The 27511-nt window shown below is 37.4% G+C and overlaps 1 protein-coding gene across 1 annotated transcript in view; it reads right to left on the bottom strand.

Moving 5' to 3' along the window:
* Positions 1–2151: 2151 nt before the first annotated feature.
* Positions 2152–27511, bottom strand: part of LOC122494657 (UDP-glucuronosyltransferase 3A2-like) — a 45539-nt gene continuing 20179 nt past the window's right edge. Inside the window, exons 3-7 of the mRNA XM_043600013.1 lie at positions 18115–18223; positions 12046–12577; positions 6409–6640; positions 4870–5089; positions 2152–3754 (exon numbers count right to left, since the gene is read on the bottom strand). Of these exons, the coding sequence (XP_043455948.1) occupies positions 3478–3754; positions 4870–5089; positions 6409–6640; positions 12046–12577; positions 18115–18223 (1370 nt within the window). The 3' untranslated portion in view covers positions 2152–3477. The remainder of the gene's footprint in view (positions 3755–4869; positions 5090–6408; positions 6641–12045; positions 12578–18114; positions 18224–27511) is intronic.

Genomic DNA, 27511 nt, shown 5'->3' with positions numbered 1-27511 from the left:
CAATAATTGGTGAACACTACATTTTAAAGTACACAAGAGGAAGACACTCAAAAACACATCTCATACAGGGGTGCCTGGGTAGCTCAGTCTGTTAAGCACTCAGGTCATGATCTCACAGTTGGTGGGTTCGAGCCTCATCTCTTGTTCTGTGCTTCCAGCTTTGGATTCTCATCTCTGCCCCTCACTTGTGCTCTGTCTCTCTCTCAAAATGAATAAATAAACATCTTTTAAAAAACACATCTCACACATAGAGATTTTCAAATCAATTTTAAAGTGTAATTTGTATGCAACAAACTGCATTCATTACATGGATACAACACAATGTCATTTCATTCACCTATTGATGGGCATGTAAGTTTTCTTAATCTAGGGCCATTATAAATAAAGCTGCTATGAACATTTGTGTATAGACTTTCAAGTGGACATATGTTTTCATGAACTTAAGTAAATACCTACAAGTAATGCTGGGACATGTGGCAAGTATATGCTTAACTGAGAAACTACAGAGCGATTTTCCTATGTGGCTGCACCATTTCATGTTCTCCTCAGCAGTGGAACGGGTATGAGTTCCAGTAGCTCTGTCTTCTTGCTCACTATTGATATGATCAGTCCTATCAATTTTAGCCGGCCTGGTAGATGTGTTGTGATATTGAGGTTTTATTTTGCATTTCTCTAAATGACTGCTGTATCCACTTTTTCATGTGATTATTGGCCATTTGCATATTTTCTTTTGTGAAGTGTCTGGTCAAGCTTTTTTTGTCCATGTTTGTACTGGTTGTAAGATTTGTTTGAATATTCTAGATACAAGTTCTCTGAGAAATGTGTTGAAATATTTTCTCCCAGTTTATGGCTTATATTTTTGTCTTCTTACGCATGTCTCTAGAAGAGTGAAGGTTGTTCATTTTGATAAAGTCCAATTTATCAAATGTCTTACTTTGCATACTGTATGGTATGCAGTAACAGTCAATGTTTTTCTGTGTGTGCCATTAAGTAAAAATCAAAGACCATTCAGATATCAGTTATTCCAGTAAAATTTGCTGAAGAGATTTGTCATAAATCAAGTAAACATGTCTGTGTGGGTCTATTTCCAAGTTTTCAAGATGCTCCTGGAGTGGTAGCCAGACACAAACCACAGAGGGCTTGTATTACATGCAATGAGAGCCAGGAAAGGATCTTAACCAGGAAATGATGAAATCAGATGTCCATACTGTCAAGACCATGCTGACACAGTCCAGTGGAGAAGGTTTCAATGGATCCATACTAGAGGCATCATCCCCACTCACGGCTTCCTTTGATCAGATGTGCTGGATGAAAGCAGAGCCCAGGAAGCAGCAGGCAGAGAGTTGGCATCACTGAGTTAAAAGTGTTCAAAGATGATGATGTGGTAGGAATGGAAAAGGGAATCAGCATCTGAAAGCCTGATCCTTATATCCGTTTGTTGATTATGAAGGTAAGAAATCTTGGCTTTTCTTTCTAATCTTTCTAATCACAACACAAAAAAAGCTTCAGGTCTGCCTTTCAAGGCACTATTGCCAAAGACAAATTTTAGAGATTTCATTCATAAAAATTACAGAAATAGGGGCACCTGAGTGACTCAATCGGTTGAGCATCTGACTCTTGATTTCAGCTCATGTCATGATCTAACAATTCATGAAATCGAGCCCTAGGTTGGGCTCTGCACTGACAGCACACAGCCTGCTCAGGATTCTCTCTCTCCCCCTCTCTCTCTACCCCTCCCCTGCTCGCTCATATTCTCTCTCTCTCAAAATAAATAAATAAACACTTTTTTAAAAGAATTACAAAAATTAAACCTTGAATAACAGACACACACACACACACACACACACATCCTCATGTGATGTGCTTGGGACTATAAGTGACATCGTGCAGCATGAGAACTCACAGGACTCGGTAGACACCTGGCACCACTTCACATTCTACCCAGAAAATCCTATCCTGACCTTGGTAAGGATGGGCCTCTTTCCACATCTTCAAGAAGTATTGGTAGCAGCTGCTTCATCCTCTATTTGAATTATTTCAAGATGTGGGCACAACCCCAGAATTAAGCAGTCAAACTATGGTTTCTGGGACCATCCTGCATATCTACTATTTTCTTCACTGTGTTATAACCCACAAGATAGCATACATTTGAAACTTTAAAGGAGAAATATAATTCCATCTGTAAATGCAAAAGCAAATATCAGCACATAATCACTTGAAAGTAAAATATATTATAAAGGGAACCTACCAGAGTGGGAGCCTGATGTCTAGTAAAGAATATCAAAAAGTCAAAAAAAAAAAAATGGAGCAAAATCTACAGACAATAAGATGGAGCCACCACACCAGTCCTTATCAAAGAAGCAAACAAGAAAACAAAAAATAACCCTGGTGGTTAAAACACTCTTTTTGTGGTGTATGTTGCTAGGAACTGAAAGTAATTGCTATACATAGTGGGTTACTTCCTATTTACGCCACAGTAGGGTGGCAGAAAGATGTTTCCTAAATCAACAAAGTCCTGGGAATGGCCATGGTCACTGGACCTGGGCCCCAGAGCCTCACACAGAGGTCTGGGATCTGACTTGAGGTCACCATGACTACATTTTTAAGAGTGAGAAATGAGAAGGTAATTGTGACAAGTGAAAAACACAGCATCAGCTGTGGCCAAAAGGCAGGCTCCAGGTCTGAGAGCAAAGGAGATGCTCTTCATAGGAGGGGACTCAGCACAGAGACCACAAGTGGAGTCCAGGGAGGGCCACCCCTGCCTAACTGCAGGACAGACAGAGGAGAGGCTTCCTGAGCTTGGACATGAGGTGAGAAGGAGACACAAGAGGAAAGAGACCCAAACTGGAACAACTGGCCAAGATCTTATGTCATGCCATAAAAAGTGAGGATAGAGAAAGATCAGAGAGAGAAAAGTGTCCAGAGAGCAACAGTGAAGTAAGCAGGGCCCTGTGTCTAAGGACATGGAATGGGGAGGAAAGCAGGGCTGTCAGATGAAGGCCTGGATCTGAGTGAGGAGGCCATTGATGAGGGGCAAGTCAAGAAGCCAAGATAAAATTCACAGACACAGAGAGTAGAATGGGGGTTGGCAGGACCCTGTGGGGTCATGGGGGTGGGGGCAGGGTTATGAGTATTTACTGTTTGATTAGCATGGAGTTTGAATTTGGGATGATGAAAACAGTTCTGGAATGAATGGTAGTGAGGTTTGCATGATAACGTCAATGTGCTTAATGCCAATGACAGTACACTTAATGGTTAAAATGGTAAATTTTACATAATATAAATTTTACCACAATTTTAAAAAAGATCCCAAGATTACTTCATAAGAATTTCTAAACAGAGGCAGATTATAATGAGGAGATATTTGTGTTCCACCCTAAAGTGCCAATATGGGGAAGACACCAGCAGTGTCCTGTGTTTGTTGGAAGCCTTGTACAACCAGTGGGTCCTGAGACAACCATCAACATTATATCCCCATCAGGCCTTCTTCAGCTTCCTGGCCCCACACAGCCACCTGGTCACCATGCCCAGCAGCTTCCCGCAGAGCCACAGGGTGCCCAGCGTGACCACCAGCAGGAACAAGAAGACGTCCAGCAGGTACTGCTCATGCCACGGCTGCTGCAGGGCATGGGGCTTGAGGTGGGCCGCACCCCCTGTCTGGAGGATGTGGTCGATCCAGCCCACCAGCCTCTGGGCAGGGGTCAGGGGGTGGGAGCGCCTGATGATGCTGGCGGCCACCGCTGCTGACTTGTACCTGTTGGCAGACACAGAGGCAGGGCATTACTTCTGTGGTCTCAGAAGTCTTAAAAACCTTGTGTCACACATGCTTTCCTCTGCATGCACAGAAGACTCGTTTTCAAGGAAAAGTTGTTGGCCTGGCCTTACCACTGTCCAGTTGGTCCCACTGAAAAGCTCAAACTAGCGCCTCCATGGGAAGATACATGATTAGTGCTAAAAGTGCTAAACTATAAAACAGGGACTAAGTCGTAAAGTCAAATCTCTACCCAGGAAGCTTATGGTTGATAAAGGGAAGAGTAGATATGAATATATGGGATGTAACATATAACCCACTCAGTATAGATGTCCTGGAGACCCTAATAAATTATTCAGTTCATCCTGGTTATCAGATCATTGTGCTGGATGGGAATTTACCTAGGATATCATGGGCCCTTTTACTGATTCACTTAACATAAATTCACCCTTACTTTGTAGCAGGCCCTTTACTAGGCCCTGGTAATATGGGAACACAAGAGACACACTTGGCCATCTAGGGGAGCTTACTCTCTATAGTGTGAGGGACACACAATAAATTAAAACAGAAAGAAATGGGGATGGGGTAGTTGCTGATCCTGAGAAGCGATAAGAAGGAAAAATGAAATTATGATTGAAGGGAATGGGAGAAGAATGCAGTTAGGACTGTTAGATAAAGACTGCCTCTCTGAGGAGAGGGCATTGGAGATTAGTCCGACTGTCATGAAGGTGCCAGTCCTGAGAGGAGAAGGAAGGATGTTTTAGAGAGCAACACTGACAAAGGGCCTGAGGCAAGAAACAGTGTGGCATATTGGGGGACTGAAAGGCAACCTTCTGCCTTAAGTAATTCAATTATAAGCACCCTTAAAATATAACACCTCTCAGAAACCCTATATAAGTAGGTCACAGTCCTACTTATAGTTGAGTAGAACTCGTTCTCAATATCTAACCTAAATGCCTAGTCTTGCTCTCAAAGGTAACAGGTCAGATGTTAGCGTCACATACACATTCCGTGTCCTGGAAGTTCCAGCTGTTATTGCAAAAGTGTGCCACACAGCACCCTTCGTATTTGATGCCTTCATTCAGCCTAAGTGACCACAAGCCCAAAGAGCTCCATACCTCTTGTCTTCTATGACTTCCTTCATCTTCAGAGCCAATGTCTCTGCCTTGATCTGCTTTAACTGGATAGAGACACCAAACTTTTTGGCTTCTACTCGGACCACGTTTTCAGCCTGTTCTTTAAGGACAGGAATCGCTACCATGGGTACACCATGTTGGATGGCCTCCATTATGCTATTCATCCCACCATGAGTGACAAAAAGACGGATGCGTGGGTGAGCTGTTGTAAATCAGGAACAGAGCAGAATATTTCAGGGTGAAAATTTTCAGAACATCTGATAAAGTAGCAAGGGCAGAAAAAAAATACAAAGAGATCTCAAATTATGTTGGAGAAACTGATATACTGATTTAGCTTAGGACACACTCAAGGGTGCATATTCCAAGATACAAGATTCTGGCCTTGTCTCTGTACAAAGATTCCTTAAAACAATCCATGTGGGAATAAGAACCCAAGGAAATCTGCAGAGAACAGTGCTTAGCAAGAAATAATCTTCCTCCCATATCCATCCTTTCATCCATCCATTCTTTTCTCTCAATGCTACATCTCTCTTGCATCTCCCATCCCTGTTGTCTCTCTTGGTATCCCACTCTATCTCTGTTTCCATCTCTCACTCTCCAGGTTTCACCCTCTCTCTTTCACTGTCCATTCACTTCCCTGTTATCTGAAGTCTTAACACTTTCATTGACGACACATAATCATGTGACATTCATCAAACTTACACCTCATATGCTTTCTATTCAATTCCATAGGAAATCCTCTAAAGCAGAGAATGATGGACCACCCATCTCAGTATTTCCAGTTCCTGTGTGCTTACTCCACCCTTCTTTAGAGAAAACTAAAACAAGTGTTGATAACAAAGAGTTCATCTCCAAAACTGCCTCTCAACGGGGATGTGCATCAGAATTTATTTGTGTTTCTTTGAAAATCAGAATCTTTTTACATACCCCATGCCTTCTGAAAAAAATGTGCAGAACCATCTAGCTCTCTGTTACCAGAGAATTTGTTGAACCAGCTAAAAAGCTGAGAGGTTATTCAGCTTGACATTCAGATATTTTAGTACACTCTTCAGACAGTTAACAGAAACCTTGTGAAAGTATGAGTACATCTTTTGCAGCAAAGGAGGGTGAACGAGTAAGTGTGGGAGTGTGTTTCTACAATGGCGTAAAGCCTAACAGGTGCTCAAGATGCCTGGAAAACACTGGTAGTATGGCCCTTGATATGTGTTCTCAGAGTCCGTAAACTGTCTTTGTATTTAGGCAATGTTGTTCAGTGCCAAATATGATAGGGTCAAAATAATGGCATGATAATATCACTTCTGACTGAAGGTATCAGGAATAGAAAGGAAGAAGAAAACATGGAAATTTTAGCCATTTGGGAAGTATACCTAATATCCCAAGAACTCTAGCTGGCTGCTCCATTCCTACCCTCTAGACATTACCTTTAGCTACCATCTGCCCCTTCACAGGCTGCTGGGGTGCCTAGTAGAGCCCTAAAGCTACATAAATGGAAAGAGAGAAATAGATCTGGGTAGTCCTTACCCAAGAGGTCATTCTGAGGAAGCCAGTCCACAATTTTCACATTTGCTGCCAATTTGACGTCTTTGGGCCACTTAGATAACTTACATTTCCATATCACACCTTGAGACAGATTAGCAAAGGCACTGTTCATCTCCATGAGAACTTCCTGGGACTGATAGTTGCTCACTATGGAGCCCATGGCCACAAGGACAAAACCAGAGTCTCCAAACTTGCTGATGAAATTCTCAAATTCCTGGAGAGAAGTGAGAAAGGACAGGATGTGAACAAAGTTGTTTATGAAAGCCTAGACATTCATGAAATGAAAGTCAACTATTAACTGAATACGCCCTCCTGTCAGTACCTAGAGCTCACTGTCTTGAAATTGTTCTCATAGCCCTGGGAACAGCTCAGTGCACTCTTCACTGTGCTCATATCCATTGTGTCTGGTGGTTTTGAAGTCATTTTTCTGAGATCTCAGGACACGCCATACCATATGAATACCTTCAATAATCACAAATGGATGTGTAGAGAGCCTTAGGTGTCCAGCCACTATCACAATAGCCCACATTGCACATAAGGCACTTAACACATACTGTAGCACCAACACCTAGATTCAGAATGTTGATTTAACAATGTTTTAAGAAGAGGAAAGTACAGGGGGTGGAAACTTCTTTCTTCATTAACAACATGGCCCCAGAACAAGGGTGATCCTCATCCCTCATCCTAGTTCTAGGGATACATGGTCACTTAGGAGTGTTCCAATGTCAGACCAGGGTGCTAGTGCCTGGGAGAGTGCCACTTGATGTCCTAGACCAGTAGGGGGCAGTAGGCCTTCTGGAAACTGAGGTAATGCTGGGAAAATATCTGTCATGTGTCTCCTTCATATGCTTATGAGCCATCTGTGTTTTCTTTGTTGACAGTTCTGGTAAGGTGTTCGGTCCATTTTTAAAATACTGGTTTTAATTGTTAAATTTTAATAGTTCTTTGTATATTGTGTATATGTGTGTCTGTGTTTATTTGAATATTTTGAATAATAGTTTTTAACAGATCTGTTCCAAACATTTGGTTGTGTTCTGTTCCTCCTCCTTTCATTCTCTTGATAATTCCTGCCCAGAAGAGAAATTTTAATTTCAACTTAGCACACTTATCAACTCTTTCTTTCATAGATCATGACTTAGGTTTTGCATTTAAAAAGTTTTCACCAAACCCTAGGTCCTCTAGATTCTTTTCTGATATCATATCCTAAAAGTTTCGTACTTTGCACTTGCTTTTTATATTAAGGTTTACGGTCTGTTTTGAGTTAATTTTTTTGAATGTGTAGGATCTGAGGCTAATTAATTTTCTATGTAGTCAGATCATTTTTCCAGCACTGTTGGTTTTTGAAAGTCTGCTTTCTCTATACTATTGTCTTTACTCCTTTATGACACATCAGCCCACTAAATTTATGTGGGTCTATTTTGGCTTCTCTATTCTGTTACATTGACTTCTAATCTTTTGCCAATATCATACCATTTTGATTATTGTAGCTTTATAGTAAGTCATGAAGTTGACAATATCACTCCTCAAACTTTGTTCTTCATCTTCAATATTGTGTTGGCTTTTTAGGGTTTTTGCCTCTCCATGCAAATTTTAAAAATTTTTAATTAATATCCACAAAATAGTTGCAGAGGTTTTGATTGGGATTGCATTGAATGTATAGATCAATTTTCAAAGAACTAATATCTTGGCAATATTGAGTCTTCCTACCCATGAACATGGACTTACTCTCCATTTATTTAGTTCTTTAATTTCTTTCTTTCTTTAGAGTTTTATAGTTTTCCTCATTTAATCTTGTATATATACATATTTTTTATTTATTCCTAAGATCTCATTTTTGGTAGTGCTAATGTAAATAGTTTATTGTTTTTAATTTCATATTCCTCCATTCATTGCTGATATATAAGAAAAGGATGATTTTATACATTAAACTAGTATCCTGTGGCATTGCTCCAATTGCTTACTAATTCTAGGATTTTTTTATGACTTTTCAGATTTTCTAAATGGACCATCATGCCATCTGTGAACCAAACCGTGTTATTTCCTCCTGTCTAATCTATATGCCTTTTACCTCCTTTTTTGTCTTATTGTTTTACTTAGGACCTCCAGTATGAGGCTAAAATGTGGCAGTGAGAAGACAAACTTGCATTCTACCTTGATACAGAGAAGTTTTTTATCCTGATGAAGTCCAATTTATGTATTTTTTTCCTTTGTTACTCATGCTTTGGTGTCACATCTACAAATTCATTGCCAAATCCAAGTCTGTGTAGATTTATCCCTTTCTTGTCTTCTAAGAATTTTATGGCTTTTAGCTCTTTATTTAGGCCATTGATCCATTTTGAGTTCATATTGGTATGTGGTGTGAGGAAGGCTCAAAATACATTCCCTTCAATGTGAACAAATATCCAATGGTCTCAGCACCATTTTCTGAAGAGAGTCTGAAGAGACTGCATTGGTTGTTTTTGGCATCCTTGTAAAAATGAATTAGTCACAGATGTATGAGTCATTCTTCTTTTTATTATTGCTTTGGTTATTCAGGGTCTCTTCATTTCCATATGCATTTGAAAACTGCCTTTTTCATCTATAAAAAAGGCCATTAAACTATTGATAAGGATTAGATCAAATCTGTAGATAATTTTCAGTAGTATTGCTCTTTTAACAATATTAAGTATCATAACCCATGATCTAGAGATATCTTTTTATTTATTTAGGTCTTTCTTAATTTCTCTCAGGAAATTTGTAGTGTCCAGTGAACATACATGTCTTTCACCTCCTCAGTTTAATTGGATGCTGTTGTAAGCAGAATAATTTACTTGATTTCATTTTCAGGTTGTTCCTAGCCAGTGTATGGAAACACAAGTCCTATTTCCATGTTGATATTTTCCCTGCAACTTTGCTAGATTTGTTTAACATCTAGTAGTTTCTTTTTGGTGTGTGAAGTCTTTGGGATGTTCTATAGAGAGACTTATGTCATATAAAAAAATGTAAGCTATTTTGACATTGTCCATTCCAATTCAGAATTTCTTTTTCTTGCCTACTTGCTCTGTCTATAGCATATTTAAGTAGCAGTGGGCATCTTAGACTACTGACCTGAGGCAGCACAATTTCTGTCTATCATAAAGAATATGATGTTAGCTGTGAGTGTTCCAGTAAATACTCTTTGTCATGTGAAGAAGTACCTTTTTTACCCTTAGTTTTGTTTTTATCATGAAAGGGTATTCATTTAGTCAAATATCTTTTCTGCATATATTGACATGATGTGTTTTTTTATTCCTTCCACTCTAATAATGTATTACATTGATTGATTTGTTATATTAAACCATTTATAAAATATTTTTACCTCCTGTGAACTTTTTGACTGAAGTCTATTTTGTGTGATATTAATTAGCATATATTATGCTATATAATATATAGCATATAATAATTCCTAGATTATTCTTAGGAAATTTTTTTTTAATTTTTTCACGTTTATTTATTTTTGAAACAGAGAGACAGAGACAGAGTGCGAGCATAAGAGGGGCAGAAACAGAGAGACACAGAACCTGAAGCAGAACCCAGGCTCTGGGCTGTCAGCACAGGGCCCAATGCGGGGCTCCAACTCACGAATGTAAGATCATGACCTGAGCCGCAGTCACATGCTTAACCAAATGAGCCACCAGGCCCCCTAGGAAGTTTCTGATTTAATCCCCTAAAAATGAGCATGAATACAGTTTTGTCAATTCTTTATAACAGTTTCTCCATCCTCTTCATGGCTTGGTTGTTCCCAATTCCCAACCTATACCCCATTGTTCCATTGGGCTGTAATTGACTCTATCCAGCACTACACTGTTAGAACTACCATTCTGGGGGACCACTTAAAATCACCTTTACTATCTTTTGATAATTATAAGATTAATGTAAATCTATTATTTAAAACTGAAAAGAGCACAACATGACATTAGAATAGGAAGCTCCATGCTCTCATTCTGTACAGAAATATTTTAAAAATATTTTATTTGAAGTACTTAAAAGATAAAAATAAAAATAACTAAAAACTAACTGTACCCCAGGAAATTGTGTAACCAGTCTCACCAAAGTTGGCAGATAGTTATGAAAACAACCTCTCACCAGAGGTTGACTGGACCCTCACCTTACTCCATACAAAAAACTCAACTCAAAATTGATTAAAGACTTAATCCTAAGACGGAAACGACAAAGCTCTTAGAAAAAAAACACAGGGTGAAACTTCATGGTATTGGTCTTGCTATTGATTTCAAAAATATAGCACAATAAACTAGAAAATGAAATATCAAAATCAAAAGAAACAAACACCAAAACAAACAACAAAACAAGTGAGACTACATTAAACTACAAAGCTTCTGCACAGCAAAGAAACAATCAACAGAGTAACAGAAGACCTACAGAATAGAAAACATTTATAAACCATAATCCTAAGAGATTAATCTCCAAAATGTATAAGAAAGGCTTACAATTCAATGGAGAAGAAAAAAGTCTTATAACTCTATTAAAAATAGATGGAGGACTTGAATAGACATTTATCCAAAGAAAACATGCCAAATGGCAAACAGATATATGAAAAAAGTGCTCAACAACACTAGCCATCAGGGAAATACACATCAAAACCACAATGAGTTATTAATTCACAAATATTGGTAGTTATTTTTAAAAATCAGAAGACAACTAGTGTTAAAGATATGGAGAAATAACAACCCTTACATACTGTGGTTGGGAATGAAAAATGTCAAAGGCACTAAGGTCTATAGTATGGAAATTTCCCCACAAATTAAAAACAGAAAATGGAAATCAAGATCTCAAAGAGATGTCTGTATTCCCATATTCACGGAAGCACTATTCACAATAAGCAAGATATGGAAACAAACAAAATATCCATTAAAGATGAATGGTTGAAGAAATTGTGAGATATATATATATATGTATATATATATTCCATTATATATATAATATATATATTCTTTAAAAAATACTACATATTTTTTAAAAGTTCTCTATATTCTTTAAAAAACAATACTTATATTCTTTAAAAAAGAGAATACTATATGTTCTTTTAAGAAGAATATTATGTATTCTTTAAAAAAGAAGAAAATTTTGCAATATGGGAAAACATGGGTGAAACTTAAAGATATTATGATAAGTGACATAAGCCAGATAAGCAAATACTGCATGAGTTAACTTATCTGAAGCATTTAAAATATTCAAATTCATAAAATGAAAAGTGGCAGCTGGTTTCCAAGGTTTAGGGTTTAAGAGAAAAGGGTAGCTATTATTCAATGGAGAAAGAATTACAGATAAGTGAGATAAATAAGGTCTAGAGATCTGAGATCCAATATGGTACCTACAGTAAATAATTATGTATTGTATGGTTAAAATTTTGATAAGGGGCTAGATCTCATATTAAGTGTTTTTACCAAAATAACATAAAATTTAAAATAGAATAGAATAAATAGAATAGAAAAATAAAAATTAAAAAATTAAAAATTTACATTTAGGTGTTTTGTTTGTCTCATCCTACTTCACTCCCAGTTCCCACTGGCAGGGAAGCCACCAACTCTGCACTGAAGAGCTCTGCATGAAGTCGCTATTGAGCACTAAGGTTTTACTTACTTGTGGTACTGGTTTAACAGGTCTGGCCAATAAGCCTCCAACATACACAGTGTTGGGAAGCAGGGGCCTAGCAAATTCAAGGGCAAAGTCAGAGTTAACAAACCACAGCTCTGCTTTCTTTAAAAGATGAGACAAAACTGGCCTGGAGCCTTCCGGGAAATGTTCCTTGATGGTGTTCTCAATGGTAGAATGGATTTGCCTTTGCTTTATGGAGAAATCAAAGAACATCAGAAAATTTCTCACTCTGCCCCAGAAGTCCATGTGGTCGGTGAGCAAGGAACGGAATAATGGAACATAAGACACAGGACTTGGTAGCCCATGGTCCACACTTCCAAATTGGGTAGGAAGAATTGACACAAATGGCTTCCCAAGCTTCTCAGCAATGAGGAAAGAACAGAAGTCAAATGCTTCAACAAATACCAAGTCAAAGTTCTCATTTTTTAAGAAATCCATGATATCACCTCTCCTTAGCAAATCACTGCATCGAATTCCCAGTTGTTTCATTAATGATACAAAGTTGTCAAATGCTTCCCTGTAAAAACAAAAACAAATAAACAAACAAAAAACTAAAGACAAATATTCATTGGAGGTGTTAATTTCACAATATTTTACCACCCACCCATTTTACCAGTGTCCAATGAATACTCTGCTCTGATCACTCTGCTCCAGGTGTTTCTGCCTCCTGAAATGTTCTCACCTCCTCCCCTCCCCTTTCTCTGGCCAATCCATATGCACCCACTATCAGAGCTAATTCAAGATCCTTCTGCTTTGAAAGCATTCCCTACACTAGCAGATTTTAGAGTTTCATTTCTAGTTGATACATTCTTTTTTTTTTTTTACTATGAAATTTATTGTCTAATTGGTTTCCATACAACACCCAGTGCTCATCCCAACAGGTGCCCTCCTCAATGCCCATCACCCACTTTCCCCTCCCCTCCACCCCCCATCAACCCTCAGTTTATTCTCAATATTTAAGAGTCTCTTATGGTTTTCCTCCTTCCCTCTCTGTAACTCTTTTTTTTCCCCTTCTCCTCCCTCCTGGTCTTCTGTTGAGTTTCTCAGGATCCACATATGAGTGAAAACATACGGTATCTGTCTTTCTCTGCCTGACTTATTTCACTTAGCATAACACTCTCCAATTCCATCCACGTTGCTACAAATGACCAGATTTCATTCTTTCTCATTGCCAATTCATATTCCATTGTATACATAAACCACATCTTCTTTATCCATTCGTCAGTTGATGGACATTTAGGCTCCTTCCATAATCTGGCTATTGTTGAAAGTGCTGCTATAAACAATGGGGTACAAGTACCCCTATGCATCAGCACTCCTGTATCCCTTGGGTAAATTCCCAGCAGTGCTATCGCTGGGTCATAGGGTAGATCTATTTTTAATTTTTTTGAGGAACCTCCACACTGTTTTCCAGATCAGCTGCACCAGTTTGCATTCCCACCAACAGTACAAGAGGGTTCCCATTGCTCCACATCCTCTCCAGCATCTATAGTCTCCTGATTTGTTCATTTTAGCCACTCTGACTGGTGTGAGGTGATATCTCAATGTAGTTTTGATTTGTATTTCCCTGATGAAGAGTGACATTGAGCATCGTTTCATGTGCCTGTTGGCCATCTGGATGTCTTTTATTTCTGATTTTATTTTTTATTTTTATTTATTTATTTTATTTTTTTACATATCGTTTCTTTCATTTAATATTATATATTAAACATTTTCTATAATTGTTTTAATTTTCTTCTTTATTTTTAAAAATTTACATCCAAATTAGTTAGCATATAGTGAAACAATGATTTCAGGAAGAGATTCCTTAGTGCCCCTTACCCATTTAGCCCACCACCCCTCCCTCAACCCCTCCAGCAACCCTCAGTTTGTTCTCCATATTTATGAGTCTCTTCTGTTTGTATCCAATATAGCCCTTTATCCAATATGTCATTTGCAAATATCTTTTACCATTCCATTGGTTGCCTTTTAGTTTTGTTGATTGTTTCCTTTGCAGTGCAGAAGCTTTTTATCTTGAATGAGGTCCCAGTAGTTCATTTTTTCTTTTAATTCCCTTGCCTTTGGGGATGTGTCAAGTAAGAAATTGCTGAGGCTGAGGTCCGAGAGCTTTTTCTTGCTTTCATCTCTAGGGTTTTGATGGTTTCCTGTCTCACATTCAGGTCCTTAATCCATTTTGAATTTATTTTTCTGAATGATGTAAGAAAGTGGTCTAGTTTCATTCTTCTGCATGTTGCTGTCCAGATCTCCCAGCACCATTTGTTAAAGAGACTGTCTTTTATCCATCGGATATTCTTGCCTGTTTTGTCAAAGATTAGTTGGCCATCATTTGTGGGTCCAATTCTGGAGTCTCTATTCTATTCCATTGGTCTATGTGTTTGTTTTTGTGCCAATACCATGCTGTCTTAATGATGACAGCTTTGTTGCAGAGACTAAAGTCTGGGATTGTGATGCCTCCTGCTTTGGTTTTCTTTTTCAATATTATTTTGGCTATTTGGGGTCTTTTGTGGTTCCATACAAACTTTAGGATTGCTTGTTCTAGCTTCGAGAAGAACGCTGGTGCAATTTTGTTTCGGATTGCATTAGATGTGTAGATTGCTTTGGGTAGTGTCGACATTTTAACAATATTTACTCTCCAATCCATGAGAAAGGAATGTTTTTCCATTTCTTTATATCTTCTTCAATTTCCTTCATAAGCTTTCTATAGTTTTCAGCATACAGATCTTTTACATCTTTGGTTAGATTTATCCCTAGGTATTTTATGCTTCTTGCTGCAATTGTGAATGGGATCAGTTTCTTTATTTGTCTTTCTGTTGCTTCATTGTTAGTGTATAAGAATGCAACTGATTTCTGTACATTAATTTTATATCCTGCGACTTTTCTGAATTCATGTATCAGTTCTAGCAGCTTTTTGGTGGAATCTTTCGGGTTTTCCATGTAGAGTAGCATGTCATCTGTGAAAAATGAAAGTGTGACTTCTTTACCGATTTGGATACTTATTTATTTCGGTTTTTTTGTCTGATTGCTGATGCCAGCACTTCCAACACTATGTTAAACAACAGTGGTGAAAGTAGACATCTCTGTCGTGTTCCTGAGGAAAGTTCTCATTTTTTCCCCATTGAGGATGATATTGGCTATGGGCTTTTCATAAATGGCTTTTATGATGCTTAAGTATGTTCCTTCTATCCCGACTTTCTCAAGGGTTTTTATTAAGAAAGGATGCTAAGTTTTGTCAAATGCTTCTTCTGCACTGATTGACAGGATCATACGGTTCTTTTCTTTTCTTTTATTAATGTGATGTATCACACTGATTTATTTGTGAATGTTGAACCCCCCCACCCTGCAGCCCAGGAATGAATCCCACTTGATCATGGTGAATAATTCTTTTTATATGCTGTTGAATTCGATTTGCTAGTATCTTATTGAGAATTTTTGCATCCATATTCATCAGGGATATTGGCCTGTAGTTCTCTTTTCTTACTGGGTCTCTGTCTGATTTAGGAATCAAAGTAATGCTGGCATCAAAGAATGAGTCTGGAAGCTTTCCTTCCCTTTCTATTTTTTGGAACAGCTTGAGAAGAATAGGTATTATCTCTGCTTTAAATGTCTGGTAGAATTCCCCAGGGAAGCCATCTGGTCCTGGACTCTTATTTTTTGGGAGATTTTTGATAACTGATTCAATTTCTTCGCTGGTTATGGGTCTGTTCAAATTTTCTAGTTCTTCCTGTTTGAGTTTTGGAAGTGTGTGAGTGTTTAGGAATTTGTCCATTCCTTCCAGGTTGTCCAGTTTGTTGGCATATAGTTTTTCATAGTATTCCCTGATAATTTCTTGTATCTCTGAAGGATTGGTTGTAATAATTCCATTTTCAGTCATGATTTTATCTATTTGGGTCCTCTCCCTTTTCTTTTTGAGAAGCCTGGCTAGAGGTTTATCAATTTTGTTTATTTTTTCAAACAACCAACTCTTGGTTTCATTGATCTGCTCTACTGTTTTTTTAGATTCTATATTGTTTATTTCTGCTCTGATCTTTATTATTTCTCTTCTTCCTCTGGGTTTGGGGTGTCTTTGCTGTTCTGCTTCTATTTCCTTTAGGTGTGATGCTCTCTTTAACTTTCATTTGTATACTGACTTTTTATCAGTGACTGTCCTGTTTCCTAAGTGAACTGTGGAAATAACTTCATGACATCAATATTCATGATATAGCCCTTTTAGTTGAAATTGAGAATAGCCTGAATTTGATAGATTGCCTCACACAAGGAACTTTCTGATGGCAACATTTGAATTCTAATTCTAAGCTGACCATGAGATTTACGTCTTCCTACCAGAAAAGATTAACATTTAAAACAAACAAAAATAAAAGCCTTTGTGAAGCTAACTACTATCCTTTCCACTTCATACCCAGCTGGAGTATTCACAAAAGTTCATGCTAAAATTTTACCAATATCTATTAAGACTCTGGTCTATGGCACTGTTCCAGGAACCATTCTGCTTCAATGTTTTTGCATCAGTGTCTGCAAGGAAAATGATCCTTTTTATGCAGCATAGGGACAAATAGATGAGAATGTTCCTGACCAGAAGTTACAGGTACAAGTACTTTGGTGACCCATGGGCCTACCATTTGAATGAAGAACTAAGAGAATCAATGGCCTGGCCAACCTGTAACCTGTACAACACTACACTATGTCAGCCCACTGAAAGAAAGCCCACAGGTGAGAACTCATTGGCAATATGCAGATCTACACCTGGGGGTTAAAATCAACTTCATGTGATAACAGGTGATTAGCTGAAATTATTCTCTATTATATTTTAAGTGATTTTACCCGAACAGTGCTGCTAAATATTGGTGACAAATTTAAAATTTGAAGTACAAATTCCTTAAAAGTAGAACATTAATCATGTCAGAAATTAAGTTAATTAAAAAAATATAGGAAAGCACTGTGCTTGGTATATTATACCATATGTGACATGTATATAAAACCAGCCTTCAGGGCGGCAGGGTGGCTCAGTCAGTTAAGCATCCGACTTCAGCACAGGTCATGATCTCACGTTCTGTGAGTTCCAGCCCCGCGTCAGGCTCTGTGCTGACAGCTCAGAGCCTGGAGCCTGCTTCGGATTCTGTGTCTCCCTATCTCTCTGCTCCTCCCCTGCTCTCACTGTCTCTCTCTTTCTCAAAAATAAAATAAACATTAAAAAAAAAAAACGGCCTTCAAGGTAATCAGTTTAAGGAAGAAGAGATGAGATACAGAATTTAAAAATGTATCAATAACAAGATAAGACGATATAGACAAAATTTCAAATCAGTACTTTAGATCAGATCTCTTATATATGAGAAAATTTGGAGTCTAGTTTGACTAAGGAAAATGACTTTATAAAAAAGCCATATTTTATGACCACCTACTAGCAAACAGAATTTCTAAGGAAGAAGGGGGATGGACATTAAGCCACTGTATTAAGCAAGTAAGGAATGAATTTGTGTCTTCCCCTCTGATGTCAAGAACATGAAGAACTTTCTATCATTCTAGGTAATGGCAAAGCTCTCAGGTTACTCACTCATTGTATATCACCAAGATATTTGGTTTCTTAAACGAGTTTAAAAGACACTGGTTTGAGGTATAAGAAATCAATATTCATAAGCATTTTTCTATTCTTGAATTTATGTGAGGAAGTGGGAGGAAAAATAAGTATAATATGGCGACTCCCATTTGCATACCAACAATGAGAAATTAAATTGTCTATCCACCATCTGTGTGGTGGAGAATATGCAAACACTGTAGGTGAAGTGTTGCCAGGAAGATCCAAAAGGAACAATCCCCCTCATATACAGAAATGCATTCCTACTTTCAGTGGAAGAGGCACACTACACAGACTGAATAATTGCGAGTAAAAATTCATCTACTCCATTTATCCTCTGCCCCCTGTCATTGATCTCTCCATCTATCCATTCATCCATTCATCTATCCATTGCTCTTAAATTCACTCCAAGTATCTATGTATCCAACCATTCATTTAAATCACTAAAACGGTAAGTCTTTCAAGCAGAGAATAAAAGAAATTACCTGCCATGCAAAGTTTCTGTCACAAGGAAATCAAAACATTTCTTGAATTCTTTTTTACGATCTTCAGGTGGAAGCCAACTGATAACTTCATATGATGTTTCACCCTTTTCTTAAAAAAGAGGATAAAAAATAAAACACCAATAGGAAAATTTTTAATTATGCCATACAACCCAAATTAACATTCGCATGAGGATATCATGGTTTATTTATTCCAATTATTGTAAATATTTTCAAATTTTCCCTTACTGAACTTCTATTTTGTATGGTTTTTTTCTGCTTTCTCATTTCTTCAATCACACAACCTGCCAATATTTATTGATAACCTGTTAATAGGTTTAGACACTTTTATTCATTTTAAAGTACTTCAAGATTCTATTTAAAGTTTTCACATAAAGCTATAATTATTCATCATTTTATAGGTGAGAAAACAGAGATGAAAGGAGTGCCAGATAATTTGTCAGGATTGCACGTATAGTGAATGGCATACCTTATATTTAAATACCCGTTCCCCTGTCATTTATCACTTACAAAAAGAAATCATTTTCATTAAAATTAAAAGTGAAACATACAGAGGTTTTTCATTCTACCAAAAAATACCAATGCCTAAATTAAAAATTTAGTCTTCTAAATTAAAAATTGCAGTTAAAAATTGCAGTCTTCTGCAGCCCTACTTACCATCTTGGCATTTTCCCCATAACTCCTGTGTAATAAAAAGTCTAACACCATTTTTGAAGTTAGACTGCTGACAGCTTTCAAGCTTCATCTCTCTCTTAATCTTCCGTGACATATCCTGAAAAACTTAGAGGAAAGACTCAACATGCCCTCCCTTGTGTGACTAAGATTTTCAAGCCAAGCAGGCCAGATCCATGTTAGGGGGATCCTCACCTCCATACCACTCAGAAGTTTCCACAATTAGCATTTAGAGACAAAAGTATGGGTTTAGTCTTTACATGGTCTTGATTATGTGTCTCGCACAAACCTATTTTCTGTATCAGATTGGATTTTGTTTCTGGATTCCAGCATGAGCTGTGATTGACACTAGGCTAGGTAGAATTCTGTGACTGTGTGTCGCAGTCAGGTATTGTCCCCTTAAGAATGGTCCTCCAGAGTAGAACTGATAGCAATTTACAAGTGCACTGAATGATGTAAAGAAGGGTAGTTACCAAGTGGTATGATGAGATCGATACCTGCAAAAGTAGATGGTGTGCTAGAACCTTAGAAAATGACTTTTCTGCTGCTGCTGATTATCTTGTAGTTGGAGGAAATTCTTGATTAACACAGTAATAGAGAAAAAGACTGATGACAGGCCCATGGAGTTATTTCAAGGAGTTAGTTCAAATTAATTTCACATGTCTCAAAATTATCCATGGGGAGACCCCTAACTTTGATGATACTAATGGGGATATTCTGAAGAAGAAGCTTATACACACACACACATATATATATATATATATATATATATATATATATAGGCAGGTTATAACAGATACTTCCCCAAAATACATCTAATAAGAACCAAAAGAAAGAGGAAAGAGAGGAGATGGGCAGGGTGGGAGAGTCAGGAAAGAAAACAGAGTTCTGTTTTGATACGTGTGGGAATCTAACACTACTTTTAAAAATTTACAACTGATAAAGGGCACAAGTTGCTTTTGTACCTCTCTGTCAGAACTTCCAAATGAATTTTAACATTGGATGAGATGAAACAATGACAAAGATTAGTGAGATTAGTGTTCTTAATCAATACTGGGGCAAAAATAACAGATATAATGATTATATTTTCTATATTTATGTAGATATTCCTGTATTACTAGGAGCCAAAAGTATTAAATACAAGACAAATTTCCATGCCCTGTCTTAACTACTGGGATAAAATATCCCTTAGTCATAGCAACCATCTTTTACATCAACTACTAATAGTTATTGTTGTCTTATGTAACATGTCATAAATTAAAATAATATTAGAGTTTTGGCACTTATAGTCAGCTTCACAAAAAAGGACGTGTTTGGATCTGTCCAACATATTAACCTTTAAATACAACCCAATACATATTGAAACAGTGGCTTTAAGGATGAAATCCCATTATAAAAGATCTATTAAGCAAAGGAGTGATTATCTACACTGCTTTTCCATTTAATAGCTTAATTTAGATTAATTCATAAACCTGAAAATAATTTATGATACCTTGCAGAACATTACTATAACATTATTGCAGTGATGCATCATATTAAGCCTGCTCCCCATCTCCAATATTACTGAAATTGCTGACTCTATCTAAGTAGTAATAGATACTTTGCAAGCATAGATTTGTTAGTATGTTCTGATCCTATTTCAACAAGATCTCAGCTGCAGTTTCTCTTCTTCATCTTTGAAGGATACAAATCACTTGTACTGACTTCTCATGGGCTACCTCAACAGCCTTGCTCATAAGCTTTGCTGGCAAGATCTTAACCACATTCACCTTTCTCCAGGAGCACGTGTATGACACTATATTGTGGACAACTTTTGTAGAGATTCATTGAATACATTCATTCAAGACACAAAAATTCACATAGAGGCTCACAAAGAGGGATGTGCCACTGCCTTACACAAAGCAGAAGCTACAGCACCTCAGGTATTCCTAAGAAGAATTATTTGTTCAGTGGAGGACTTTCCATCCCTGACACTGTCAAGAAAGTACTCCTGTGGTCCACTTTGAGCACATATGTATAAAAAGCTTTCCTGGACACACATTCAAACAGAAACTGGTGAAAATTCTCTTTTATATGCACACACACACATATTCAACATCATATGTATATATATAATTTTGTAAAAAAAAAAAGGTCAAAAGATAGTAGGAAAATTTCTGGGAAGATGGTAGAGCAACAGGAATCTGCCTCCCCTAATTAAATAAAAATTGAACTAGAAGACTCGGGCTAGAGTATCTATTTTGAAGAGTTGCAGTAACTTCTAGGGCAGGTTTTCAATGTAAATTGCAGATAATTTTACTCAATTTCAGTTATTTCAGCTTTTGTCACAGTAGCAACTATCCATCCCCTGTCCCCATCACATGGCAAGCACCTATACATGTGTTCACAAAGCAGCATGCACAGAGGTTTCAAGAACCAGAGTGGACCAAAAAAAAAAAAACAAAAACAAAAAAAACAAAAAAACCAAAATCCAAATATCACGTATCTGGGTTCTGATTGCTGCTTGCTGCTCTAATCACAGAAGTGCAGACAAAGAAGTAGGCAGCAAAGTCTTTGCTATCCCTACACCTATTGTTGCAAACATCTCCCCCCTCTGGCTGAATGGACTTCAAGGGATCTTAAAAGGGATCTTTTTTTCTCCCTCATTTTTCTGGTTTTCCCTTATGCGAGACAGATATTAAAGGCTAGAACATTGGAAAACAACTACATAAACCAGGAACATTAGAAGAAAGTATCCACTTATGACCAGGAAAAGGTCCAGAAAATACCTGAGGACATTGAAATCTACATCTTATATTGATCTTTTCCACAACAGCAGGATAAAACAATCAAAAAAATTAAAACAAAACGAATAACAAAAATCTGCAGACCCTGGGGAAGGGAGGAAAGTCTCATCTCCAGATTCAACACATGGTTAGATTCAAATATTCAGTCTTCTACAAAAATCACAAGACACACCAAGAAGCTGAAAACAAAAGCCTATTCAGAGGAAAATAATAAATCAACAGAAACTATTCTTTAGAAAAACCTGATGGTAGATATACCAGACAATGACTTTAAAATCACTGCCTTAAAGATTCTCAGAGAACTAAAGCAAGATGTGGGGGAGGTAGAGGAAAAAAAAAATGTGTGCAAAATAAAAATGTCAATAAAGGGATAGAAAATCAAAAAAGAAGCTAAAAATGAATTCTAGAAATGAAAAATACAACTAATGTGATGAAAATTTCACTAGAAGCATTCAAAGGCAGATTTGAGGCAAAAGAAATTAACAGTGAACCTAAAGAGAAGATAATGGAAATGATAGAGGCTGGAGAGCAGTAAAGTTAAGACTGAAAACAAGACAACATAGCCTAAGGATCCAACATATGCACTGTGGATGCTCAGAAGGAGAAGAAAGAAAGAAAGGGATAGAGAGAATATTTCAGCTATGATCTCCCAAATCTCCCAAATTGGATGAAAGATGTGAATATAAACATCCAAACTCATCAACTCCAAGAAAAATGAGCTCAGACACATAGTCGAGACACATTATAATCAAATTTAGAAAGATAAAAAGAGAATATTAAAAGCAGCAAGAGAAAAGTGACTCATCACATACAAGTGATTGTCAATGAGATTATCAATAGATTTCTAATCAGAAACTTTAGAGACCAGAAGTCAGCAGTCCAATACATTCAAAGTGGTAAAATAAAAGAATGGCCCAAAAAAAAATTCTATATCTGGCAACACTGTCCCTCAAAAGTGAGGGGAAAATCAAAACATTCCCAAATAAACAAAACCTAAGGAAACTTGCTACTACTAGGCCCACACTGAGAGAAATGCTCAAGGGAGTCCTCCAGGGGAAAAACAAAAGGACACCAGATACTAACTCAAAGGTGAATGAAAAATAAATATTCTAATAAAGGTAACTGCATAGAAAAATATAAACTTAGTATTATAGCAACAGTTTCTAACTACTTTTGGTTTCTACATGATTAAAGAAACTAGTCCGTTTTTTAAAACAAATCATTGATTTAAAAACAAGTATTACTTAAACTTTGTAACGCCAATCAAGTTTTCTATATAATTTAATGTACTAACTAATTCATTTAAATTAATGAAAGTTTATGTCTGGGGGCACACGATGTACAAAAAGATATTTTTGTGATGTCAACAACCCAAGAGGGTGACCATGAACAACACATTACAGGAGCAGAATTTTTGAATGTTATTAAACTTGAACTTCTATAAATTATAATGAATGACACAGATTTAGCAGGTTAAATGAAATCCCCAAGATAACACACGCAAAAAAATAGCTATAGAATATACACAAAAGGAAATGACAAAGGGATTTAAAATTGTCACAACAAAGAATCAACTAAACACAAAAGAAACAGTAATACAGAAAGTGAGGAACAAAAAAGCTGCAAGGCATATAGAAAACAAATAGAAAAATGACAGAAGTCTCTCCTCATCAGTAAGTACTTCAAATGGACATGCATGAAACTCCCATATCAAAAGACAAACTTTGGGTAAAAACACAGGATCCAATTGTAATAGCATTGTTTGGTGACAGATGGTAGCTACACGTGTGGTGAGCATAGCATAACATATATATACATATGCAGTTGGCAAATCACTATGTCAGACATCTGAAACTAGTGTCACATTGTGTATCAACTATACTTCAATAAAAAATAATAGAGGAGCCAAGATGACAGAACAACGTGGAAGATTTTTGTGGGTCTCTTGTCTATGAAATACAGCCAGACCAACACTAAACCATCTTACACACCTAGAGAACTGATTGGAAGATTAACACAACAATCTGCACAACCTAAACCACAGAATTCAGCAGGTACATGACACAAAGGGCTGAACTTGGAGAGCAAGAAGCCCCAAAAGGTAGGGAACCCCTTTTGCAGGCAGAGAGAGGATGGAGACTGGGACGGAGGGGAGAATACAGGAGAAACACCCCTCTCCAAAAGCAGCTGGAGAGAAAGTGGAAAGTTGGAAACAACCCCAGGGACTAAACTAAAAAGGGAGAAAGGAGAAAGGAAAGGGTTTAAATTCCATTAAGACTGTAAACAAGGGGAGCACAAAGTCTGCAACTCTGCAGCTCGATACCTGGAGGTGCTCTGGTGAGAAGGGCGAATCCCCGGAACAGAGTGGGGTCCAGGAGGTTCTTGGGCCACATGAGAAAAAGCAGTCCCACTGCTAAAAGGACATTTGGTAGAAACTGTTGAGGCCACCTGGTCCCAGCAGACCCCAGAAAACGGCCACATTGGCTGGTGCTGGAACAAGGTTGTTAAGGGTGAAGCCTGGTGCCTGATGTGCATTGTGATTTTCCATAATCCCTGAAACACTGCTGCTACACTATCTCGAGAACTTTTTCTGAGGCAGGATGGCACCTGGCCACAGTCTTGGGGCACAGGCAGCAGCAGGGTCCAGCAAGTATTCCTGGGTACAGCTGACATTCGGCCATTGTGAGGTGAGACCCTCCTGTAGAGGGGTGGAATGGGTCAAAGCCAAGGTCTTTCACAAGTAAGGGGCCAGGGAAAACAGCTGCATCTGAGATAAAACTCTGGAGAGAGATATTGCCTGGGGCTTGGTCATGGACAGTAAAGAAGCAGGCAGTGGACCAAAGCTGAAGACAGAGGATGGGTGCACGATTGCTGACTGGGGAGAACAGAATTCCGATACTAGAGACTGGGTAATGGGTGACACCATTTTCACTGCTCCCACGCATGTGCATATGCACCTACGAGTGCCACAACACTCCACCCCAGTAGGCTAGCAGTGCCATTTACTGGAAAATGAGGCCATTACACTAAGCCCCGCCCAACTGGGCCAACCTTGCTCTTGAAGAACACAAGTCTCACCGCCTGCTTAGTGTGTGGACTATAAAGTGCTTCATAGTCTGACTTCTAGCAGAAAATGAAGTAATTTCAGTCCTATTTCAGTCTGTTAGTACATCCATCTATTCAATTTTCTTTCCTTTTTTTTCTATTTTTCACTTCTTTTCTTTTTCTTGAATACAGAAAGAGAAAAATTCATTTTTAATTTTTATTAAACACATTTTTGTTTAACTTTTTACTATATTTTTTACTTTTGTGTAAATTTTTTCAAATTCTATTTTACTTCCATCATATTACTTTACTCTACTTCAGTGTATTCACTTTATCAATTTTCAAATGATTTCCTTTTTTCTTATTCTTTTTTCTCTTATTCATTTCTTTTCTTTCTCTTGAATACAGAAAGAGAAAAAATTCATTTTATTTTCAATCTCTATTAAAAATATTTTTCTTTAATTTTTTCACTATATTTTTTGCTTTTATGTAAATTTTTTCATTCTATTTTACTCCCAACATTTCATTTTAGTCTACTTCAGTGTATTCAATTTTTCAATTTCTCAAACGATTTCCCTTTTTCCTCCCCCACCTTTTTTCTCTAATCTATCAAACCACTTTCAACACCCAGACCAAACACACCTAGGATCTAGTATCATTTATTCGATTTTTGTGTGTGTTTTTCCAATTTTTTAATTTTAATATTTCTTTAATATTAAATTTTTTAATTTCAATTTTTCTGCCTCATAACTTCCTTTTCTCCCTTCAAAATGATGCAATGAAGGAATTCACCCCAAAAGAAAGAGCACAAAGAAACGACAGCCAGGGATTTAACCAACACAGACACAAGCAAGATGTCTGAACCAGAATTTAGAATCACCATAATAAGAATACTAGCTGGAGTCAAAAATAGATTAGAATCCCTTTCTGCAGAGATAAAAGAAGTAAAAAATAGCCAGAATGAAATTAAAAATGCTATAAATGAGCTGCAAACACGGATGGATGCAGCAGCACCAAGGATGGATGAGGCAGAACAGAGAATCAGTGATACAGAGAACAAACTTATAGAGAATAATGAAGCAGAAAAAAAGAGGGAAATTAAGACAAAAGAGCACGATTTAAGAATTAGAGAAATCCGTGACTCATTAAAAAGGAGCAACATCAGAATCATAGGGGTCCCAGAGGAGGAAGAGAGAGAAAAAGGGGTAGAAGGGTTATGTGAGCAAATAATAGCAGGAAACTTTCCTAACTTGGAGAAAGACACAGACATCAAAATCCAGGAAGCACAGAGGACTCCCATTAGATTCAACAAAAACCGACCATTAGTAAGGCATATCATAGTCAAATTCACAAAATACTCAAGCAAGGAGAGAATCATGAAAGCAGCAAGGGAAAAAAAGTCCCTAACCTACAAGGGAAGACAGATCAGGTTTGCAGCAGACCTATCCACAGAAACTTGGCAGGCCAGAAAGGAGTGGCGGGTTATATTCAGTGTGCTGAATCAGAAACATGCAGCCAAGAATTCTTTATCCAGCAAGGCTGTCATTCAAAATAGAAGGAGAGATAAAAACTTTCCCAGACAAACAAAAATTAAAGGAGTTTGTGACCACTAAACCACCCTGCAAGAAATTTTAAGGGGGACACACTGAAGGGGAGAAAAGATGAAAATACATACATACACACACACACACACACACAGAGCAGCAAAAGATTAGAAAGGACCAGAGAACACCACCAGAAACTCCAACTTTACAAGCATCATAATGGCAATAAATTCATACTTTCAGTACTCACTCTAAACGTCAATGGGCTCAATGCTCCAATCAAAAGACATAGCGTAACAGAATGGATAAGAAAACAAGACCCATCTATATGCTGTATATTAGAGACCCACTTTAGACTTAAAGACACCTACAGATTGAAAATAAGGGGATGGAGAAGCAACTATCATGCTAATGGTCAACAAAAGAAAGCTGGAGTAGCCATACTTTCATCAGACAATCTAGACTTTAAAATAAAGACTGTATCAAGAGATGGCAGAAGGGCATTATATCATAATCAAGGGGTCTATCCACCAAGAAGACCTAACAATTGTAAACATTTATGCGCCAAATGTGGCAGCACCCAAATATATAAATCAATTAGTCACAAACATAAAGAAACTCATCGATAGTAATACCATAATAGTATGAGACTTAAACGCCCCACTCACAGCAATGGACAAATCATCTAATCAAAAAATCAACAAGGAAGCAATGCCTTTGAATGACACCCTGGACTAGATGGACTTCACAGATATATCCAGGACATTTCATCCTAAAGCAGAGGAATATACATTCTTCTCCAATGCACATGGAACATTCTCCAGAATAGACCACATACTGGGACACAAATCAGCCCTAAGTAAATACAAAAAGATCGACATCATACCATGCATATTTTCAGACCACAATGCTATGAAACTCGAAATCAACCACAACAAAAAATTTGGAAAAGTAACAAATACTTGGAGACTGGAGAACATGCTACTGAAGAATGAATGGGCTAACCACGAAGTTAAAGAGGAAATTGAAAAGTATATGGAAGCCAATTAAAATGATAACACCACAACCCCAAACCTCTGGGATGCAGCAAAGGCAGTCATAAGAGGAAAGTATATAGCAATCCAGGCCTTCCTAAAGAAGGAAGAAAGATCTCAGATACACAACCTAACCTTACACCTTAAAGAGCTGGAAAAAGAACAACAAATAAAACTCCAAACCAGAAGAAGACAGGAAATAATAAAGATTAGAGCAGAAATTAATGCTATCCAAACCAAAAAAACAGTAGGACAGATCAGTGAAACCAGAAGCTGGTTCTTTGAAAGAATTAACAAA

The sequence above is a fragment of the Prionailurus bengalensis genome, chromosome A1 (genome assembly GCF_016509475.1).
Source record: "Prionailurus bengalensis isolate Pbe53 chromosome A1, Fcat_Pben_1.1_paternal_pri, whole genome shotgun sequence".
NCBI classification, from domain to species: Eukaryota; Metazoa; Chordata; class Mammalia; order Carnivora; family Felidae; genus Prionailurus; species Prionailurus bengalensis.
Note: the sequence above shows the minus strand (reverse complement) of the source record. Positions and strands in the feature narration are given on the sequence as shown.